The 21,466-nt window shown below is 49.8% G+C and overlaps 1 protein-coding gene and 1 long non-coding RNA gene across 2 annotated transcripts in view; one reads left to right on the top strand and one right to left on the bottom strand.

Annotated features, from left to right (window-relative positions):
• LOC149864869 (uncharacterized) overlaps window positions 1-17,293 on the bottom strand; it is a 35,399-nt gene extending 18,106 nt beyond the window's left edge. The window contains exon 1 of the long non-coding RNA XR_016442308.1: window positions 17,155-17,293. This is a non-coding gene — a long non-coding RNA (uncharacterized LOC149864869). The remainder of the gene's footprint in view (window positions 1-17,154) is intronic.
• Window positions 16,158-21,466, top strand: DLX6 (distal-less homeobox 6). Its single transcript, XM_090046974.1, has 3 exons — window positions 16,158-17,209; window positions 18,381-18,574; window positions 20,206-21,466. Exons 1-3 carry the CDS (start codon window positions 16,840-16,842, stop codon window positions 20,455-20,457), a joined length of 816 nt encoding a protein of 271 aa, XP_089903100.1. The 5' UTR covers window positions 16,158-16,839; the 3' UTR covers window positions 20,458-21,466.

Genomic DNA, 21,466 nt, shown 5'->3' with positions numbered 1-21,466 from the left:
TGAAGATGTATAAAGATTCTGCACACATATACACCCACACCTTGGGTAAAAGAACACTAAGGTTAAAAATTTAGTCCAGAGCTCAAGAGTTAGGAGATGTTAGAATTAAGTTTATATGTTCAACTTTAATTTAGCCCCCTTGTGTGAACTCATTCTAATATAGTCTTTAATTATATGGCCACATACTGGTCTTTCCACAGGACCTGGATAATTTCAGCCTGAATGGTTAAAGTGTAGTATAGCTATAAGAAACTGAAAACAGGATCTTATAATCGGAAGCATCGGGCAACCTTAATTATAGGCAGCACTAACAACTCCACCTAATTAGACAGAAAAAATATATCTATATGTAGCTGTCTGAGGAGAAGCAGGGAGATGGTGGTTGGGATATGCAGATATGCAAGATGTTAGTTGCCATGGTGGAAATGTATAAGACAAAAAGTGCTTTTCCGCATAGATGTTGTTCTTTAGTTTTTGGGGGGAAGAGGGGAGGGGGTTGTAGCCATCTGTTTGAAAGTATAAATGAAGTACTAACAATGTTATTTTTTGTTCCAGTAGACTGTATGTGTTGGCACTTTTCATGCCTTTTATCACCTCTTCTCTAAATACAGTTTTGCCAAAAGTTCAGCTTGGTCCTTTGAAGCTTCATATCCAGGTCTTGTCATCTTTGTTTTTTTTCTGGTTCTCATAACAGAACTGGCGGCAATAGTAGCCACACATTGCTCTGTCTTGCCTTGTCTAGACTAGAGAGAATGGTGCTTTTGGAAACAATGTGTTAACAGTGTGTTTTAATTAACTGCTCTCTAAAATATGAACCTAGGTAGATGTGTTTTAATCCCTTTGAAAAAGAAACACCCCTCCCCCCTTAAAAAACTCCCCAAAACAATAGCCATGCACTGGTCATATTCTAGGCTTTCTCCCGCACTAAAGCAAGGTTTAAACATGCACACTTTTACTTCTGCAGACAATTAAGTGAACACATATCACTTTATGTTTCCTAGGGTCCAGTAAAGTTAATACATTGAGGTGGCTAGGGTTGGGAAACACAGATACAAGCCTCTGAATCTACCGGATAATAGCAAGAGATTGGATTGGAGAAGCTTTAATCTCTACTCTCAAATCACCATTTATTCCTTTATATTGACACATCTTCAGTTTGCCACCTGGCAATGGAAGCCCTGAAACCAAGGGAGATATCCTGCAAAAAGCTTATTTCCACAGCAGTGCCTGTCTGTGTGATGACCTGATTTCTGCTGTGATCACCCTTTAGAGATCAAAGCAGGATTAATGTAATGCTCTGCTGTTTGCATTGCACATCACAAAACTCTGGAGATGGGATGGCAAATAAGTACATAAGCAGGCTCCAAATGCAGGGAAAATGGAACCCAGTGAGATTTTAATTAAAGGAGACCAATAAATGCTGACTAGCATTTTCCCATCAACTGAGCCACTTCAAATAGTTGGGGGGGGGGGCTTAAATGCATGCACACATTTAGTTGTTTTCTTTTCTTATGTATAATACTGATCCCATCCAGAAAAGGGGCTGATCCAAACCCTATTGAAATCAATTAGAGTTTCTCCATAGTCCTCAGTGGAATTTGTCAGGCCCCATATGCATCTACATTCAAGTCCACTGGCAGCTCATATAGTCTCCTCAGTAATGTGAACACAACTGTTTGTGCTCGAAGGCACATGTACAACGAAGAATCTTGCAAAGTACAATAAACGAGCACAGGCATGTGTAACCAGATGGTCAAATGTGGGGTAGACACGAGAAGAAGTAGTAATGTGAACGAATGGCGCTCTGATGCAGTTCAGACTCCAAGCAGCACTCAGTTTGTGTAGACCGATGTGGGTGTGGATAGGACAAGCAATAATGGTCTGAAACTGCAACGGGGTTGGGCTTTAGGGGAAAGTAAACTCTTTCCAATTGTAAAAGGAGTTGAGCACGGGAGCAGATTCCCTAAAGAGGCTGTGGGATCTCCCTTACTGGAGGTGCTGAAGAGCAAGTTGGAAAAATATCTGTCCGGAATGGTCTAGTTGTGGTTTGATCCCGCCCTGAGCCAGGGGCTAAACTAGATGACCCGATCCTTCTAGTCCTGTTTTCTATGGTTCTGCCATTGCATGTGTGTGAGAGGGACAGAGGGGGACAGCGTACCGAAACAGTACTGGATATGACCCTTTCCGTAGTCGCCTCATACCTTTTCCCTCTCGCTTCTGCTGTTGGAGCTATTAAATGATGAAAGGGAAGGAGAACTAACGGTGTGTTTTCGCCCTGGAGGACTCCCCAGTCGCATTAGAGTGGAGACCTGGTTCCCCCCACCCCGCAAATGCTTGTCATTATTCCCAGTGTTTCACTCGATTACATTTCCCCTAGATCTAACCTTCCTGGGGGCTCCGGACCCCGAAGGGCCCTTTCCAGGCTGGCCTGTCCTGTGAGCTAAGGAGGAAAGTAAAGGCCATTTGTAGACTGTAGGTACAGCTCTCCGAGCAGGGATTACGCTAAGAGAGCCCTTCCCAGCTCAGGGCCCAGGCAGCTTTGTATGGGCACAGGAGGACGATGCAAAGGGCCGTGCTGGACCGGACACACAGTGAGTGCCATGACCCTGCACACACAGGCAGTCGGGCAGGCAAACTGGCAGCGCACCGAGATCAGCCTGCAGTCGGCCCAGCGCCCTGATCTTTGGCAAGGTTGCTGAGAAGCCCGGTTCTGTTCGTGCCCAAGCCTTTCCTTTCCGTGTCCCTCGGGGTTTCAGTCGCCCCCCTGGCTCCCACCGCCACGACGCGCCCACCAGCAGCAGCGCGAAGGTGTGCGTGCGGCGGGCGGCCCGGCAGGAGGGGCCGCGTCGGGCTGAGCCCGGCCCCGGAGGCGCGTGGGCTTCGCTGCGGTCCCTCTCGCCCCATCCGGCAGAGCTGCGGGATCGGGTCCTGCCCTTATGCTGCGTCCCGACTTTTGCCAAGAAAAGCTTTGCATCCCAGCGGCCCTCCTCTCTCCTCTCCCTTCCCGGCACCTGCCAAGGAAACTCTCCACACAGACGCCCTTCAATGTAGACCAAAACGGGACAAGCCTGCGCCAAAGAGACTGGCAGCTGGGGGGGGACGCGGCTCCAGGCATGCTCCATCTTCCAAACCGACCTGAGACACGTGTCCCAGCACACATGTCCCCTGAATGCAGGGAGACTGGCAGCCGGGTAAATTCGCGCTGAGGTGTCCCATTTGGAAGTATTGAAAGACTTGGAGTGCTGCATGGACTGCAAAGAAGGAATTGGTCCTGATGAGCCAGGCAGAGGCTAGCACACGGGTGTCACATGTAGCATCGCCTGTCACGCGTGTGTGATGCCTATGCCCAGGCGGGCACACGGACCTCTCCAAGGGGCAGGTCTACCCCTCGATACTTTAGAAAACTGAACACCCCTGAGCCCCCAGATGTGTGTGTTTAGTATAATCTAATAGCAGCAGTGATTATACTTTATTATTATTTGCAGCGTGGTATTTTCAGCTGAAGAGAGATTTAAAAATCAATAATAGAGCCTCATGCTTGGCTGGGTTGGACACTCCTGGAAAAGCTATTGAAGAAGGCCAATAAATCAATCTTTCTCTTTCTCTCCCTGTTATATTTTGTTTCTTCTTCTTCACATTCTCCCCATTGCGGAGAGGAACCACATCTAACAAGGTACCACTTTGAGATACCTCAGACTTAAAGCCAACATGCTAATTATAGATTAATAGGAGGTAAAACTCGGTTGAAATGACACAGTGAAAAAAATCGAAGCTGATCAAATTTAGCATGTCATCAAATACATTATGGTCACTTAAAATTCTATGTTTAAGAGGACGCTGCATAATCTTAAAAACCCCATGACTCACTGGCACCAGGCTTTTGCACAGACCAGTGAAGTTAGAATTCATTAAAAGTTATTTTGTGGTAATAGGGCGCTCAGAGAGTTTTTACAGCTTCAGTCGAGGTTTGTCCAATATTCCTAGCCTGACACAGCAGTAGTCTGTAGATGAAACAAGTCAATGTAATGAAAGCATTTAACAAACTTCACACATTTCATTTATTTGTTTTTAAACTATTGAGTAGATCCGAACGTTGAATAAGCAGCAAGGAAGAGCATAATTGCTTATTATTTTTATACATCTGGCTTTTAAATAACGTGTCCGCTTTTATTTTTCAACTTTTAATTTAAAATGCTAATGAAAGAACAGCAAAATCTCTTTGGACTAAATGTTGAACATTATCCAGACGCATTATTTATTACACTGATGTTTGCAACTCAGAAGAGAATCGAACACACCTAATCAGTGTGGAGTGAAAACGAAGGACCAGAAATAAGCAAGCCTTAAAGGCAACTCTGATTTGCGTTTCAGTATTCCGGTTTAAGCATTTTGTGGGGTTAATTGTTTTAGAATGACAAGGAATTTCCTAATAGTCAACACCTTACAAACGCTGGCTGATTATACTTCTTGAAAGAATGTTTAAAGATTATTTTTGTATTTGTGTGTGTGCCTTTACCTGTGTACACACGCACAAGAAAATGGTAGGTGGATGAATATACACACACATATACATAAGTTTCTCTAATATGTTTACATGCTCTGTAGCTTTAGCAGCACCGAAATACATGTCCCTTGATTTTAGCACTTCCTAGGTATTCCAAACACTAAAGAACAAAAATCCTTATCTAGGAAATGAAGAAAGTCCCCTCACTCTATTCCTCCCCCCGCCAAAAAAGAGAGAACAAGAAAAAAGGAAAAGGGGATCTCGATTTATTCTCATTTGTTTATCTCTAGATTTTTCCCCCTTTCTGCAAATTCATTTGAATAGCTTTCAAGCTGCAAAATGGAAATGTGGCTCCTGCCCTCTATTTCAGCAGCAGCGTCCTGGCAACAGAGCAATTTTCTATCATCAAGGATAAATGGCATCGAACAGAACATTCTGATAAAAAAGAAAAAAAGCTTTAGCCCAAGAAGCCCATGATTGCTGCCCTTCCTGTCTGTCATCCCTTTGCAAAATCCTCTCCTCCCAACCTGAGCTGCATGCTGTCAGAGCTAATAATGTCTTCTAAAGAAAAGGGGAAGAAACAGCATTCATGCACAATGTTCCCATTTATTACAGAGTGCTTATTTAAAAATTGCAAATATCTTTGTTTGGTTCACTGCAAATTAAAACCAAGATGTAGGAAGTTACATGATGCAACAATTATTAATGTCATATCAGAGCATCAAAACCCCATATCTCACTTTTCTACTGGTTAATACTATTTTTCAAAAAAAATAAAAAGGTAGGAAAAGTCCCTTGTTAGGAAAATAAAATCCACAGCAGCCCTGCAGGAAAGTTCCTGTTATTTAACTAAAAAGAATAATAATAAATGATTGTGGAAATACTGCATTTCAAGTCTCAGCCAGCATATCTATTACAGCCATCTCCAGGTTAATGTCCTCGAGCTGATAACAGCCCTTTAAAGCGGTAAAAGGGACTTTTAATGTTTGGGCTGAACCAGCAATGGGATTTGATAGTCAAACAGCCATCGTGTCAGAAACTTCGGACCCGATCCTGCGGTCCGTACTCAGGTAAAGCCGTCCATAACTGAGGTCCTGAGCTGAGCACTGTGCAAATGCCCGCAGTTTGGGAGTGATGTTTCTCAAGGGGGGAGGGCTATGGCTGGGGACAGGGCTTCCCTCTGAAACAAATGCAGGTGAGCGGCTTTCAGTGCTAAGAAAAGTGTGTGTGTGTGTGTGTGTGTGTAGGGACAGGGCTGCTGTCTGAAACACATACAGTTGTGCCTGTGAATGCGAGTGACTTCGGTTCGTAGAAAACGTGTGTGATTATAATATATGAAAACTTGTTGTCTCCCAAAGCAGTTCTGTAACGTTCACACACCGCAAGTGACCCTGTATCAGCTTGAAGACGGGTCTTCATGTGACAAAGGCCAGGAAACTGGGTGGGGGGGGAGGCGCAATCCCTTGGTCAGCTCAACCTGATGACTGGGTATCGCGGTGGAGAGGGTGATTGTACCCGCTGCAGCTAAGGTGGCCTTTAAGCATGGGGCTCCTGCTGTGGCCCTGTGGGAGGGGGGCACCCAGATCCCCTGGGAGGACGGAGGAGAGCGCGCGAGCCCGCAGGGCCTTCCGCAGACGCCGCCAGGGAGGGGCTGGGAAGAGCTGCGCCCCGCACGTGCGGGCCTCGCTCCCTGCAGGCCGCGCTGCCGGGGCGCGGATGTTACACGGGCGAGACGGCGGTGTCTCTCCCCGCCGGGCGGGCTCCGGCGCCTGCAGCCTGTCGCCGGGGGTCGGCCTGGCCGCGGCTGCGCGCGCAGGCCTGGGGCGGGCGCTCACGTGAGGCCTCCGCCTAGTGTAGACGCGGCTCCGGGAGCGGCTGCTGGCTCAGGCGGCGCGGGGGCTGCCCCGGCCCCGGGGATGGATGGGGCGCCGGGGTCGTGGGACACGGCAAAGACCCCTCAGTGCCAGACGGACTGCGGGAAGGACGCCGCTGTGCCGGGCCCGGGCGGAGGATCTCCCCCAGCGCTGGGACATGTCCTAGACGGCTGTTTTAAAAGAAAAAACCCAACTCTCTCTCTCTCTCTCTTCCTTCTTTCCTGCCGCAGGCCCAGCGCTGCTTCTCCCGCAGCACCTGCCCGGCGAAGCCACTTCACACTTGTAATTGCCCGCTAAGCGGAGGCTGCCCAGAGCCTCTCCCAGCTCGTTTGGCTGCCCAGAGCCTCTCCCAGCGCGCGCATCCGGCCCGGGCTGGAGCTGCTGCCCCTTCCCTCCTGCGGGGGGTGCGGGACGGGCCGGGGCCGGGGCCGGGGCGCTGCGGGGTTTGGGAGGCAAGGAGCCGCGCTCCGGACCGGGCTCAGCGGGGGCTAAGCCGAAGGCGCTACAGGCTGCATCTGAGGACCTGATCCGGCTCCCTGTGCAAAATGGCTGGAGGCTTTTTTCCCTTGGATGGAAGATCCTTTCTGCTCCGTGCCAGGGAAACCCCGGCGGTAACTGAGGAGCGGGCTCCGCAGCCCCTTCCCGCTGTGACCACCGGCATGAGGGAGATGAGCTCTGAAAAATGCAGGGCATGGGAATCCCCCCTCCCCTCGCTGGTCCTGGCCCTGGTGCGAGGTCATGGCCAAAGGGGTAGGTCTGGGATTGAGTTTTCCTCCCCGGTTTCCGGGGCTCGACCAGATTTGCTTAGGCGAGGGGAGGGGGCTCCAGCTAACTCTTCTCTTCCACACTGCAGCAGCCAGCTCTGCTCTCCGAGGGATGAGGATGAAACCAGCCAAGGGGGGTTGGGGGGTTTTGTGCCTGGATGTGTGAGATCTCCCGCCCGCCTCTTACAGACACAAGTGCAGAAAGTGCATCTGACTCGTGTCAGGTACTGGTAAAAAGAAAAAAAGGCAAATATATCCCTATCCTTTATGGGGATGTTAAAAACGACCAAACAGCAGCCCACTTGGCGAGAGGAGAGGCAATGTCAAGAAGGCATCAGCATATCCGAGCGCAGCGACGACACCCTCCAGGTCCGCGGTAAATCCTGGGCTGGGCTGAGCTCGCTGTGTTTTTATGCCTGCAAATGATTTCGATCGAAAACTCCGAATCCCGAAGCGCCAAACAATGGCATTTCGGCTCAACAAATTCATGCCCGTTTCTCTGAGCTGCCCGCACTGTTATTTTTCCGCTAGCCTCAGTGTTGTTTCTTATCTTCCCCAGGCCTCGGAGAGGTATGTCATTAAGGCGATACACTACATTAACACAATGTGAATTCAAGGATGGAGCCTGAATATGAATTAGGGAATGTGGTGGCATGACTGTACTTCTCGGAGTATGGCTTTAATTAAGTGTCTTCCGGCTCGGAAAGATTACATGTTGTACAAAATATATCCTAGCATGAAATTTACTTCCACGATGCGAAATTGGGTTACTTGGAAATGTTTTCATTGAAAAAAAAAGAAAAAGCGATTCTCCTTGTTCTGGTTTCTGTTGTAGTGGGCAGGGAGCGCCTCTCTTCCACCGGTGTGGAAGGGAACCTGAACTGGGCTGCAAGGCGGGAGGGGTCGGATAATACATTTATAAAGGCACGTGTAACTAAACCTGCCAGAGGCATAATGGAGGGGGGCTGCTTTCTCAAATGCAGACAATTCACAAAACAGGCAAGTTAATCCAGATCTGATTTGTCTCGGATCCATCTGTCAGAACCCTGGGCTACCTCCCTCGTTCAATGCCATAGATACCCGGTGTGTCCTCCCCACCCCCCTCCCTCCCTTTCTTTCCTGCCTATGCTCAGTGCAAAACTATCATGCACCCGGGGGTGGCGAGTCAGTGGGCTCCACTCTGTGGGCTGGGAAAGGGCGTCCACTCGCAGGAAATTAATTCTTTGGTGGAAAAAAGTAATTTAAAAAATCCCTGTGTTGAGATCAGTTACTCAGGTCTCGCCGCTCTCCGCAGTGACACTGAAAGCTTGACTTCTTTTTGCCAGTGGGTCCATACCGAATCGCGGGAGGGAAGTTGCTATAAAAGAGGTTACTTAAAAAAAAATGAAACGCATTCCTAGGCATGTTTTTTCTGCTTAGATTTTCCTCTGCATAGATATTAGGTAATGAATCCCTCTGGATCCCCCGGACCAAATTAATTTTTAGTTTTGCTTTTAACGGTCTACTGAGATCGTTTCAGGGGGGAAAAAAAGCAGCAAACATACACACGCAGATGGAAAAGGTAAATAAATACAGAAAGCTCCTTGCAATCTATCGCAGATAATGAGGATTGTCTGGAGAAAACGTAAAGCCCGGCTATTTTCTTCCCTTGTATATTAAATAAACCTCGAGAACTGCATTTTCCTTTTCGCTGTGTTTACTACATCCCCATTCAATGGTAGCTAAATGCATCCCTAAAGGTAGAATAAATAATTGCGCGGATCTCAACAAGGGAAATGTGTAGGCATTTGAAGCGTACTAAAAATAAACGGAGGCGAAGCCGATTGAGAAGAGGACATCGCGATAATTTGCTGCAATTAAAGCGTCTGCTTTCACTCGCCAAGGAAGAGGAGATTTTTTCAAACGCGGCTGAGGTGACATCCTAATTGTGATTTTTAATAGAAGTCTGATTCTCTCTCCCTCTCTCTTTTCAAGAGAGAAGTTAATTTAAGCAGCTCAAATATTGATGAACTAGCTGCAACTCGAGCAGAGGAAGGTAGTCGACTGCGGAGCCGCTTTTGGTTTGAGGGCAGACTGGCTGGGACCGCAGGAGAAATTGCCTTGAAAAGAACCTCGAGTTTGCGCGGGGGCTTCCAGGCCGGGCGCTCCGGCGCGGGGAGCGGGAGCGCGGCTCCTCCGGGGGGGGGGGGGCGAGCGGGGCGGCGCGTGAGACAGCGCGGGGGAGGGGGGCGAGCGGGAGGAGAGCTCAGCAGGCGCTTTGACAGAGGGCTTGAAAAATTGCCCTGGATTTTTTTCCCCTTCCACTTCTTTCTCTTTTGGAGGATTGCCTCCGCCACCCCCACCGCAGAAATGCTTCTAAAAAGAGGAGGAGGGGCTGGGTAGGGACAGACACCCACATTGTCTCGTGTGTCACCCAAGTGGAGCTGCAGAGGGGGCACACGTGGGACACCGCGCCTGGGGGGCTTGGAAAGGAGCATCTCGGGGACAGGCTTTGTGCGCGGGATAAGTGTGGCTGGGGGGTGGGTGTTTTTTGTTGTTTTTTTTTTTGAGGGAGGGGGGTAAAGAGGCATCTCCCTCCCCCTAGCCAAGCCAACAGGGCCGATCCCATACACAGAGCCTCCCGCTGCTCCCAGGGCACCTTGAGCCAGGTAGCCGGCTGCGTGCATCCAGCACCCCCTGCCCCACTTGCAGAACTTAGCCCTTGTCCTAGCGCAGTGGCAACGCGGATTTGTACCATTAAACAAAATACACCGAAGCCTGCTGCAGAGCAACACACTGAATTAATCTGCCGGTAAGGTTTTAATTACAGCCAAGGCTTCGCTACAAATCTGTACAAGAGACAGTGGCTGGCTCTCTGTGGATCTTTCCCTTCTGCCTTCGATTAGCTTGACCCGCGCTGCAGCGCAGGGAGCTGCGTGTGTGATCCATCTGCAGGCTCGGGGGGTTGAGGTTTTTTTCTCTCTCCCCTCCTCGCCACTTCCTTCACACTAGCGGGATGGAAAGCCATCGACGCCTGCCTGTCTGTTATAATGCTAGTGGGTTGAAATCCAGAGGAGGCTCCGCTCCGCTGGACTGGGAGCACTGAACTCCGCAGCGTCTCCTTAAAATAGCTTGCGGAGGTGACCTCTTCTGCGGGATCCTCTGCTTCCCACTCGGTTGCTATTAAGGAGATGGCAAGATGACATCCTGGCAGAAGAGACCAGGCAGTGGGTCTTGGGGTAAATAGGCTCGGGAGACCGGGGGGAGGAAGGGGGGGAGGGAAAATGTGATCAGCACATGCCGGGCAAGAGATCCTGTTTTAGCCTCTCTCTGCTCCCTGGAAATCAGGCAGCTGCCAAGGGGTGAATCCGTCAGATGGTTTTTGGCTTGTTTGTTGCCGAGCCGTCACCTCCGGGCAGGGAAAGGCTGGAGAACAGTGTCCCAGCCCAGGGAGAGGTGCGGGCGGGCGGGCAGGGCGGGCTCCGGGCGGGGGCAGCCCTCGGGCGCGCCCGGCAGCCGCCTGCGGTGCCTCCGGCTAAGTCAAAGTTGCCCTAAGCGAGGGCATCACCCGGCCCGGCAGGCAGAGCGGTGGGCTGCCAGTCCGCACGGGCTGTGACATATGTCCCCCTCCCAGGTTAGCCCCGCGAGCTAGATGCCTTCTGCGGAGGGGGGGAGGTCTTTTGGTCATCGCTTTTTTCTACCTTATAAATAAATCCCTACACTGTCCTCAGCACTCTTTTTCCTGTCACCAGCCCGATCCGTAAAGGGTTCCTCTTCTTGATGTCATAAAGGGATCTGCCTGCTTTCCCCCCATCCCTCCCACACTATATACGTGACAGTGCTGTGCTCACTGTACGTGTATATGTACAAACACAAACGCGCACACACATTACCTTTAGTGGGGAAAAAGTGTACGAGAGAAAATAATTTCCCAAATAAGTTCCTGCCTGTCCTGATGCTTCGGATGGCTCTTGGGGAGAATTATGCCTCAGCCAACGTTTCTCCCGGTTTTGGATGTGTGGGGGAGTGTGTATTTATTACGGGTGCGTGCCTGCGTGGGTGCGCGCGTGTGTGTGTACACTCAGGTCCAAAATGCGTGGAGAGCTGCTCAGAGCCCTTACGCAAAGTAGGATCTGAAATGAGAATTTAATACCAAACTAGTGCTTACTTTCATCTAATTAAGGACTGGATTTCAACACCCCGAAACAAACATGCACACACACATACACACGCGCCTACACACACACATACACACACACCTTCTCGATTTTTGGTGCCTGCTAAAAACAAAGAACATTTTTTTAACCCATCAGTATATTATCAGCCTAGGGTTGACTGCAAAGGAGAAACAGAGAAATAAAAAAGAGTCTTTTGGTTTTCTCAGCTCTGCTCTTGTGGAATGGATGAATGAAACAGAAGGCAGATAGGAAGCCTCTGGCCACTTGTATTAACGCCGTATTATATCCTAAAAATAGATCCCCGTTTCCTGTTGTTGCTAGTCCCTTCAGACTGGTGTTTGTTGACTTATATAGCCAAAGAAACTTGAGTTTAAGCCACATGGTCAAATATCTTTGACCATTCAATATTATGTATACCAATGAGAGTGCAGATACGGTATAGATTATATATTCTAGAGAACGTAATATATCCACATTTATAGGCAGTCACTCACTGTGCGCACAAGCACGTACAGAGAGAGGGTTGTAGTTAGTATTTTAGCATTGCAAGCTTTCGTTTAAAGAAATATCAGTAGAGGTCCACGTGGTGTGTAAGTGTACTCCTATGTGCGCGTGTGTGTATAGGGGTAGGGAGGACTGAATCTCGCCCGTTTCTTTTGGATTAATTGTTGTCTAGTTTTGGAGGACGAAATGCCATCCAGAGGGGCATTTGAAAACATGAGCTTGCAAGGCTCGGCCTCGGATCCGCCTGATGCAGTCTGTTTTTCTAATCACTGTGTATCCAGAAGATGCAAGGAAAGCACCTTCGGCCTGCGATTGAACTAGGGTCTGGCTCAGCCTCGAGATAGCCAGGTCGGGATTTGTGACCGTGAAACGATATGTTCAGGCTTTGGCCCTTCTAGCATCTCTGTTCGGGAGCCCGAATTTGGCTGTCAAAGACATATAGAAAAAGCGAACAGCTGATAACAGAATATTCATGAGTAACTGCTGCTTTTCATCGTGGGGAAGATTTGCTGCAAGATGACTGTAACATGCTGGTCTTATAGTTTCGGCCCAAAGCCTGGACAACCAGTTGGCATCTACTGGGTAAAGTGGAAGTCTGGAGCGCTTTGCTTTCCCTGACCAGATGTACCCCGCTCCCAGCCCGTGCTGCCAACGCCAGAGCCTCTACAAAGGGATCCACAGTTGCCTTTGCCCAGGTCTTCGGTACCAAAGGAGCTTTTTTCCTCCGGCGGATTCATCATTTGCTTCCTGATTTTTATATCTTTTTAATATTTTAAATCCTGAGTGGAAAGAAACGTGCTCCTTCCCACGCTATGAGTCTTTAGTGACCATGGAAGTTAACCCAGGGTTATTTCTCTGAACTCAAAGCCTATTTATACAGGTCTAATTTCTTTAGAAATAACCTGGTAACTGAAACCAGCTTGGCAACCAACCCGTGCCCTGCTTAACTAATGTTTAATAAAACACGCTGGAGGGAAAATACGCGCACAAGAACAGATAGATAGATAGATAGATAGATAGATAGATAGATAGATAGATAGATATTCTTAACAGGTCTCTGCCACTAATCTCTGTCTCTGAGCAGTTCTTACACTCGAAGATTGTCTTTCTTTCTTTCTCCATACACATACCCTTCCCCAAAAATATCTTAGGCCTTAAATCCTGCCTTTCAGACACGACATATTTCTTTACACCTGCCACCCCTTTCAGTGAAATGCTTCGGCTTCCAATCTCCTCAAAACTGCGCCCCCCCCCTCCTTTGGAATAATCAAAGCCTAGTAGAGGTCCCCTCCTGGGCCAGTCTCGCCCTCCTTTCTCGGCGGGGGAGAGGACACTCTGGAGCATCTGGGGCCGCAGGGACAATAGGCCCAGCTCGGCATAGCCCTGCTCCCGGCTATGAAACCAGAGTTCAGCAGAGGAGAGACGCAACAACCCCCTCCACCACCTCCTTTGTGTGATATCACCACAGCCCCCTCAGCCTTTTCCACTCCCCAAAGGTGTGGTCCCTTCGACCTGGAGGACAAAATGAAAACAATAAATATTTACAACCAACCTGGCTTCTTTTAGTCAAGAGTCATTAACATCAGCCAATCAACACGAGAAAGCGCCAGCTCCACACTGATAGATTTGCCTAATTAAATTGGGGAAATTACTAGTATAAGACTTGATGTAGTTAACTGTCCTATAGAAAATGGCAATCCTTCACTTGAAAATTGCTCCGGGGAGCATTAGGCATATACATGCATGTGTGCGTGAACACACACACATATAATAAGTACGTGTCGTAATTAACAAATAAATAAAAGAGGACGCATGTGTAGAGAATTGTTCAAGAGATGTGTAGTTATTCAGGGAAAATATACATATTGATCAAAGGATGGATAGATAGATAAATGTTAGGTATAGACATAGAAGCATACTTATATATCGACATATATATAAATAAATATATTTCTCTCTCTATATGTGTAGATAAATATTTCTGCCTCTCTGTAGATAAATATTTATGTCTATATGTGTGTGTGCCTATCTCCTTGAATAGTTACACACATAACATTTCTCGATACATTACGTGCCATGATATGTATGTGTATCTATACATATGTATCTACATATAGATAGAGCTATCTAGAAGTGTATGTATGCATGTATGTATCCCTTGAACAACTGTCTATACAGGGACGCTTTGTTAATTTTATATACTTACATACCCTGACTTCTTTATTCTGAAGGTGGTCATGCTGGATTGTGCCCATACATAAGTGCGTGTACGTATAGATGGATAGATAGATAGATAGATAGATAGATAGATAGATAGATAGATAGATAGATCGATCAAATGAATTCTAAAAGGCACTTTAGGTGTCCATAGAGGCACATACCGCTCAGGCCCGCCCGTCTCTATCCCTCCTAACTGCAGCGACCTGCCGCGCGGACACACACCGCGCTCTTGAACGCAGCCGCCACGCGGGAGCCCGCGCTGTGCCCAGCCGGGCAGCAGTCCCTGTCCTCTCCCCTCCCCGCTCCCTGAGCCGGTGTCTCTCGCTCTCTCCAGCGCGGCCTCCAGCTTCTCCTTGAAACCCGCGGGCGCTGCCGCCGGGCGCTGCGGGCACCTTCCCGGGCCACCCGCAGAGCGGAGCACACATGTGCACCTGCCCGGCAGCGCCAGCGCCCAGCTCGGGGCGGGGGGAGCTGCCAAGGGCGCTGCCCCCGTGCGGGACGTCCCCTGCCCCCGGCAGAGCGGGCCCCGTGCCTTCCCCCCTCTCCGGTGTTACCAGGAGCGGGTTTGTTCAGGGCCGGTGTGTAAACGCCTGGCTCGGGTTACCCTTTGGCGTGCTCTCGGCAGCTGCATTCAGAGTCACTGAACCGACTCCAGCGCCTCGAGAAGTTAACCAGTTAACCGGGGAGGGACTGGATCCCTGCTCCCCCGGAGAACAAAAAAAAGACAGTCCCTGTCCAGTGCCCCCAAGCAGGGGACCGCAAGTGCCCAGGGGCTGCGAAGCGCTGTGCAAACGGGCACAGCACGGCCTGGCCCCGCCGCCTCTGCCGGGCCGGGACCGCCCCCCCCCCGCGTCCACCCGCCGCGGCGTCTCCGAGCGCCCCGCAAAGCCTGCGACCCCGTCCTGTGCGGGGGCCGCTTCCCCAGCCCGCGGCAGGACGCCGAGGCGCCCCGGCAGAGCCCAAAAGCTCGCAGCTTCCTCCGGGGATGGCTCTCGCCTTGCTCCTACCTGCATCCTCCCGGCCGGGCTCTGGAGCTGCGGCTTCCCCCCACCACCTTAGTCGGACGCAAGGAGCTTTAAACAAGGGGACGGGGAAGGAAAGGATAGATCCACAACGGTGCTGGTTCAAACCGAAATGTCTTTCCTCCAGTCCATCTTTGAACGAGAAGTGGTAATACCACCTGGATGCTCAGATATAAATCCCCTTGCAAATAATAAATGGATTAATAATAACAAGGTATGAAGTTCTTTTTATAGAAAAAAGGAGAGAATTGAAACTAAATGCGGCAGTTAGACAACCATTTTGATAAGAGGATAATTGAGGCGACACTGGTGTATAATTAGAGGATAATTTATGCTATATCCACTTTTATTCCACCTCCCAAAATAAACCCAGTCCATAATCATTACAGGCAAATTGTTCTGAATTTTATAGCAGCAATTTGAACAAAGTACTGCAGTTAATCATGGGAGATTTTTGTGTATTCCTGATTAGAAGTCTAATTGCCTCCTTCCAGAAAGTAAAAATAACTGTAAAACGACTCTATTTTTATCATTAACAATGTTGACAATAAAATAAAATCAACTGGAATTGTAATCTAAAGACAAATTTAGGACGAAGGCACTTTTACTTGGGTAGTTTATATTGTAATCAAGATTTGCCAAACCACTAACCGCATGTGTCATTTGCATATATTTGAAAGCATTACAGTAGCTTCTGTTTTCAATAGGAAAAAATGCATTACTGTCAGATCTCCAAGGATTCGCTCTCTGAAGAGGCTCCTGCCCTTTCTAAAATATAGAAAATATTGTCTTTTTTTTCAGCAAGGAGACAGGCTGGCACCGTTTTCTGGGGGGGGGGGGGTTTCACTTTCAGAATCCCTTTCAACCTACGTGTATTTACTGCGTGCTTGGAAATGCAGTAAAGGGGAAACTCTGAGGTGTGAGGCACACGGATCCACTAAAGCACACCTTCAGTAGATGGGCTGCTGCACTTGGGTGGATTGGATGCATTGGCTTCAAATGCACATGACACAGGCACAAATGCCCCAGCCCTCCAGAAAGTGACAGCGTGCAAAAAATAAAAATGCATCCTTTTTTTTTTTGTGCCTCATCTATGGTTGGGAAGAGGCTCATTGTGAGGATGCTTTGGGTTTGCAAGAGGGTGCTGCTGTCTGGTGAGGAGGCTTTCGAGAGCAGAGCTGTGCTGCAGCACCAGGCGCGCGCGCACAAGACACACACACGCGTACACACGCACACACACACACACACACACACACGCGGGCAGGGCGCGCGCGGCTCTCGCTGGGATTCGAGTTGCCGAAGGTGGGCTAAGCTCGAGCTCGCACAGACGCCAGTAGAAGCTCCGGGGTGGTGACGTCAGGGGTTGACTGACCAATGGGGAGGCGCTGCCCTTTGGAGACAAACCATTCGACTTGTGGCGTCTCTGCCTCAAGTCTAAAAGCAGAAGCTCAACTTTACCAGAATCCACCTTAAAATCTCTGCCTTAAACTCCGCCAGCCAAAAAAACAAGTTGGGAATGAAGGGGAAGAGGAGAGAAAACCCCCCTCAGGAATAGTCGCCCCCCACACACCCCTCCCCTTCTCCCCTCCCTCAGTGAACAAGGCCCCTCTCACTAGTGCTCTGGAAAAAAAAAAGAGAGAGAGAAAGAAAGAAAGAAAGAAAGAAAGAAAGAAAAAAAAAAGGAGCCACCTCACTAATTCCCCGTGCAGGATAATAGGCTCTAAGGTGGCTGGTGAGAGAGGGAGCGAGAGGGGGGTGAGCCTGAGGGAGCCGCTCTCTCACTCCCAAACTTTGATGATGACCATGACTACGATGGCTGACGGGTTGGAAGCGCAGGACTCCTCCAAATCTGCCTTCATGGAGTTTGGGCAGCAGCAGCAGCAGCAGCAGCCGCCGCCGCCGCCGCCGCCGCCGCCCCACTCCCAGCAGAGCTCGCCGGCCATGGCAGGCGCGCACTACCCGCTGCACTGCCTGCACTCGGCGGCCGGCTCGCACCCGCACCACCAGCACCACCACCACGGCTCGCCCTACTCCGGCGGCGCCAACTCCTACAACCACCGCTCGCTGGCCGCCTACCCCTACATGAGCCACTCGCAGCACAGCCCTTACCTCCAGTCCTACCACAACAGCAGCGCGGCCAGCCAGACGCGGGCGGACGACGCAGGTGAGAGCGGCCGCTTTCTTATCGCTTTCAGCTTCTCCCTCCTGCAGCCCGCGCCGGCTCCAGGGCCCGGCTCGCCGCCGCCCGCCCGCACCAGCCCGCCGGGACGGATCCAGCGCTCCGGGCTCCCCGCCGCCCTGCATGCCTGCGTGTGTGTGTGTTTGCAGGGACACGCATGTGTTTGCGGGGAGATCCAGACATGCCCGTGCTCGCGCGCCGCATTTCCCTTCGCCTCCCAGCCGCGATCTCTGCCCGCGGAGCCCGGGGCCGCGGAGGAGGGAAGGAGGGAGGGAGGGAGGGAGGGGGGTTAGTTGCTTGCGGTGCCCGTGACCGCGGGCCTGCAGCCCGGACACCCCGCGCCCGGCCCGGCCCGGCCCGGCCCGCAGCGATCTGCCTCCGCGGCTCTGGCCGGGGCCGGGAACCATTTCGGGGGCGCTTCAAGGCAGCTTAGGGAGTGTGGCCGGGGCTCCTTTGTTTCCCGGCGCAGGGCGAGAACTACTATTAACACCTGCGGAGTGAAAGTTGCAAGATGAGTTTGCTGTGCCATTCTCCCCCCCACCCCCCTTCCCTCCAGCTAGCAGCTCGTTCTTTAATATATTCGCCTGAGATTAATAAATAAATAAATAAATACACCAATAAATAAAGCACTGTTAAAAGTATCTACCTAGGAATTCACTGACTACCAAACTGGCGACGTGAAGTCAATTAGCCGTGTAAAAAACAAAACAACCCCCTCCCTCGATGGCCAAAGAAGCCCTGCATTAAAGCAAATGCTAGATAGATAGCTAGATAGCTAGACAGACAGACAGACAGATAGATAGATATTTCAATGGCCATGGAATGAGCAAGCCCTCCGTGAAAGCAAATGCTATACAGATAGGTATGTATTTTGCAAGCCAAATAAATCATCCAGAATCTAGAGACAGCTTCTTCTTTTTTTCCGTGGGGAAATAGGTACGTTTCTACTCGGAGTCAGTCTTGTCTGATGCCTTGTAGCCTTGCGGATGTGTGTGCCAGCACTGGAGTACTGGGATCGAGCCGGCATTGTTGCATGCTGCAGTTAAGAGAGAGAGCGGAGGGTGCCTGGCAGACAAAATGCCCACGTTCAGAAGCTGCCGAGTGCGTGAGGCGTACCCTGCCCTGGTGCTATTTCAAGTGTGTTGTTTGCTTGCAGATCAGCAAAAAACAACAGTGATCGAGAATGGGGAAATCAGATTCAATGGAAAAGGGAAAAAGATTCGGAAGCCACGAACCATTTATTCGAGCCTACAACTTCAAGCTTTAAATCACCGCTTTCAGCAGACCCAGTACCTGGCACTTCCAGAGAGAGCTGAACTGGCAGCTTCATTAGGACTTACTCAAACACAGGTAAATTACTGGGAACCCCGAGTCACTGAGATCCTGGCCGCAGGGTACCAGGCCAGCCCGAGCCAGAGCTTCACTAGACGTCTCGGCCTGTGTACTTGGCAGTAGAGAAGGGAATACATGCCATGCCGTACGGTACTTAATGCCATCCGATATCTAAGCGAGACAGAGAGTAGGGTCTGCCACTGCAATAATTGCATCTGCGGTTCCCCAGCCCAGCAGCGAACAAACGCTCCCCTCTGGATGACACCACTAACAAAAAAACAAAATAATTACTTCACCAACCTGCTCAATTGTGAAAGCAAAAAAAATAAGGAAACCTTAGGCCTTTAGCTCTCAGAGAAGAGCTGAAATAAAAATCCAGCTGGTAGCAACCTAGAGATACAGAGAAAGCAAGATCTCATTAGGAAATACCTGTAAAATCAATAGTTAATTCATCCTGGATGACTAACTCAAATGCAGTGTTTACCCTTGGGCAAAATGTACCAAAGGTGATAATAGATCTGAAGATCAAAGCCATCCGTGTACAAAATTATAGCAGGTTAAGCCATAGTTAAGTGTGGTTGGTGTAGTGGTGCTAGCCTGCTAATTTAAGATTGAAAGACACCAGGTATTACAGGCTTCCCGAGCAGAGGTTTGCAGAGGCAGAAACGGTGTCGACTCCTGTGAAGTGTAAGAGTGTGCAGTGCTGACTTCCCCAAAGCCTTGCAGTGTTTCAGCCTGGCAATGGATAGCATTAGCTGATGGGGATGATTTTTAAATCCGGAGCAGACCCGAAACACGGAAACGTATCTGGTCATTATCCCAATGGCATTGGAAAAGATAGCGGGTGCTCACACACACGGAGCTATGGGCCCGATCCTGAACACCCCCCACCGAAGGACGAGTCCTTACTTACCTAAAGACTAACCTGAGAGCTGCAGCCCGTGGTTTGAATCTTTAAGTAAGACCCCTTTTCTGTCACCTTACAGTAATTCGGGACGGACCCGATCCTGCAGCCCTAGTGCAGGGGAAAACTCCGTATCGGAGATTTTGACCCGATTCAAAAGGTACCAGGCTGAAGCCCAGCGTGCTTCCTACGGCCAGGACGTGACCCTCTCTGCAGAGGTCGTGCTTTTCAAATAAAAGCTCAGTCCTCGTCCTAGCCAGCCTCTTCGCCTGCTTGCTGGTGCCTGTTTTCTGATTCACGTTTTTCTTTTGAAGATGCCCTTTGTCTATTGGTTCCTGTCTCCTAGTAGAGGATCATATGATTCCCTCTGTTTGACAACAGTTTGCCCAACTGATCGAATGACCTCCAAAATCCCGAATGAGGGAAAGGATCCGTGGAAAAGTGTAAAGACACGCTTACACACATACACGCGCGCGCGCACGTGTGTGCGCCAGGAGCCTAAACTGCTAGGAGCGCCGGGTCATTGTTTTGGCCTGGGCACGAAAAGAAAGGCTCCCTGTGCAAAGCTGTGCCCGCCCTGCCCGTTATTGCTAATAACCCGTTAGTCCGCACGGTCCCAGCTGCGGGGCAACGCCAACCCTTCCTCCGCGGCAGGGACACCCCTGCTCCACATGTCGATGCCCGGGGGTCCCTGGGCAATGGGTCCAGCCCGCGCGGCCTAATCTCTCCTGCCTTTTGCTTCCAGGTGAAGATCTGGTTTCAGAACAAACGCTCCAAATTCAAGAAGCTGCTAAAGCAGGGCAGCAACCCCCACGAGAGCGACCCTCTGCCGGGCTCCGCCGCCCTGTCCCCGCGCTCGCCAGCCCTCCCTCCAGTCTGGGACGTTTCAGCTTCCACCAAGGGAGTCAATATGCCTCCCAACAGCTACATGCCTGGGTATTCTCACTGGTATTCCTCTCCACATCAAGACACAATGCAGAGACCACAAATGATGTGAATTGTCCAAGAGAAATACTCTGTCCAGAAATAAAGGAAGTAAGAGAGAAAAAAAAGCCCAGTCTCGCCATGGCAAGAGGCTCCCTGCCTTGCCAGCGATGCCAGCTAACAGGCTCTGCATGGACTTGTACGTGTGGCAAGGAGACAGGGTGGCTTTTTTTTAAGTAACCTCAGCGATTGATCTTGAACAGAAAGACACAATTTTCCCTCTGGCGCACATAAGACACTTCTCTTTAGGATATTTTCATTTGGACTTGAAGGCACCAGCCTCTTTCTCTTTGGAGTATACGTCAAAGCAAAACTTTTTACAGACTTTTTTTTCTCCTCCTCTCTTCCCCAGTCCAAGAAGAACCCAAATATACATGGCGACGTTTTTACTTGTTTAATGAGCTAAAGACATTACACGAGGAAAGGGAGGTTATTCGCACGCCTGCATTTGTATTCACCAAATCCAGATTGAAAATAAAGGAAGAAAAAGACAAGGAAAAAAGAATAGGAAAAAAAGAGAACTGTTTGTAAAAGAAAAAAAGCAAACAAACCCTGTAAGATTAGAGCATTAGAACGACGAAGCAAAACCTGCATGCTTTATCAGAATGAAATGGGCAACAACGCAGAAGAAACCACTGTCTCTCCTTGGACCCCCCGCCCCCACGCCACCTCACCTCCAGACCCCCGGAAATGCACAGGGAAAGACCGAGGGAGGACCCACCAAAGCAGCCCACCCTGGCTCTGCAAGGTCTAGTACTTGACTGGTGGCATTCTCATTCACTAAGCTATAGGGACGTTTATATGGAGCACCCTTTCTGTATATATTGTTGAATTTTAGTTGTATATATACTTTGTATGTTTTTGTCTCCTTTCATATATAGAGTAAAAGCCACAAAAAGCCCGTGTGTCTCGTATTTCTCTGCAGATGGAACAGCACATCCTCTCTGTCTCTAGCTAGAGCTATGGCTACAGACACCGGCAGGCACACACACTGATTCCCGCAACATTTTTGACGTGAAAAG

Source organism: Crocodylus siamensis, chromosome 5 (assembly GCF_052110815.1).
Source record: "Crocodylus siamensis isolate JL-2025a chromosome 5, ASM5211081v1, whole genome shotgun sequence".
NCBI classification, from domain to species: Eukaryota; Metazoa; Chordata; order Crocodylia; family Crocodylidae; genus Crocodylus; species Crocodylus siamensis.
Note: the sequence above shows the minus strand (reverse complement) of the source record. Positions and strands in the feature narration are given on the sequence as shown.

What these genes read in the sequence shown, in the direction of transcription:
- DLX6 (XM_090046974.1), top strand. Translation starts at nt 16,840, where the DNA reads ATGATGACCATGACTACGATGGCTGACGGGTTGGAAGCGCAGGACTCC. An exon ending in GACGCGGGCGGACGACGCAG is followed by an intron (nt 17,210 to 18,380) that starts GTGAGAGCGGCC and finishes GTTTGCTTGCAG; the next exon opens with ATCAGCAAAAAACAACAGTG. An exon ending in TAGGACTTACTCAAACACAG is followed by an intron (nt 18,575 to 20,205) that starts GTAAATTACTGG and finishes TTTTGCTTCCAG; the next exon opens with GTGAAGATCTGGTTTCAGAA.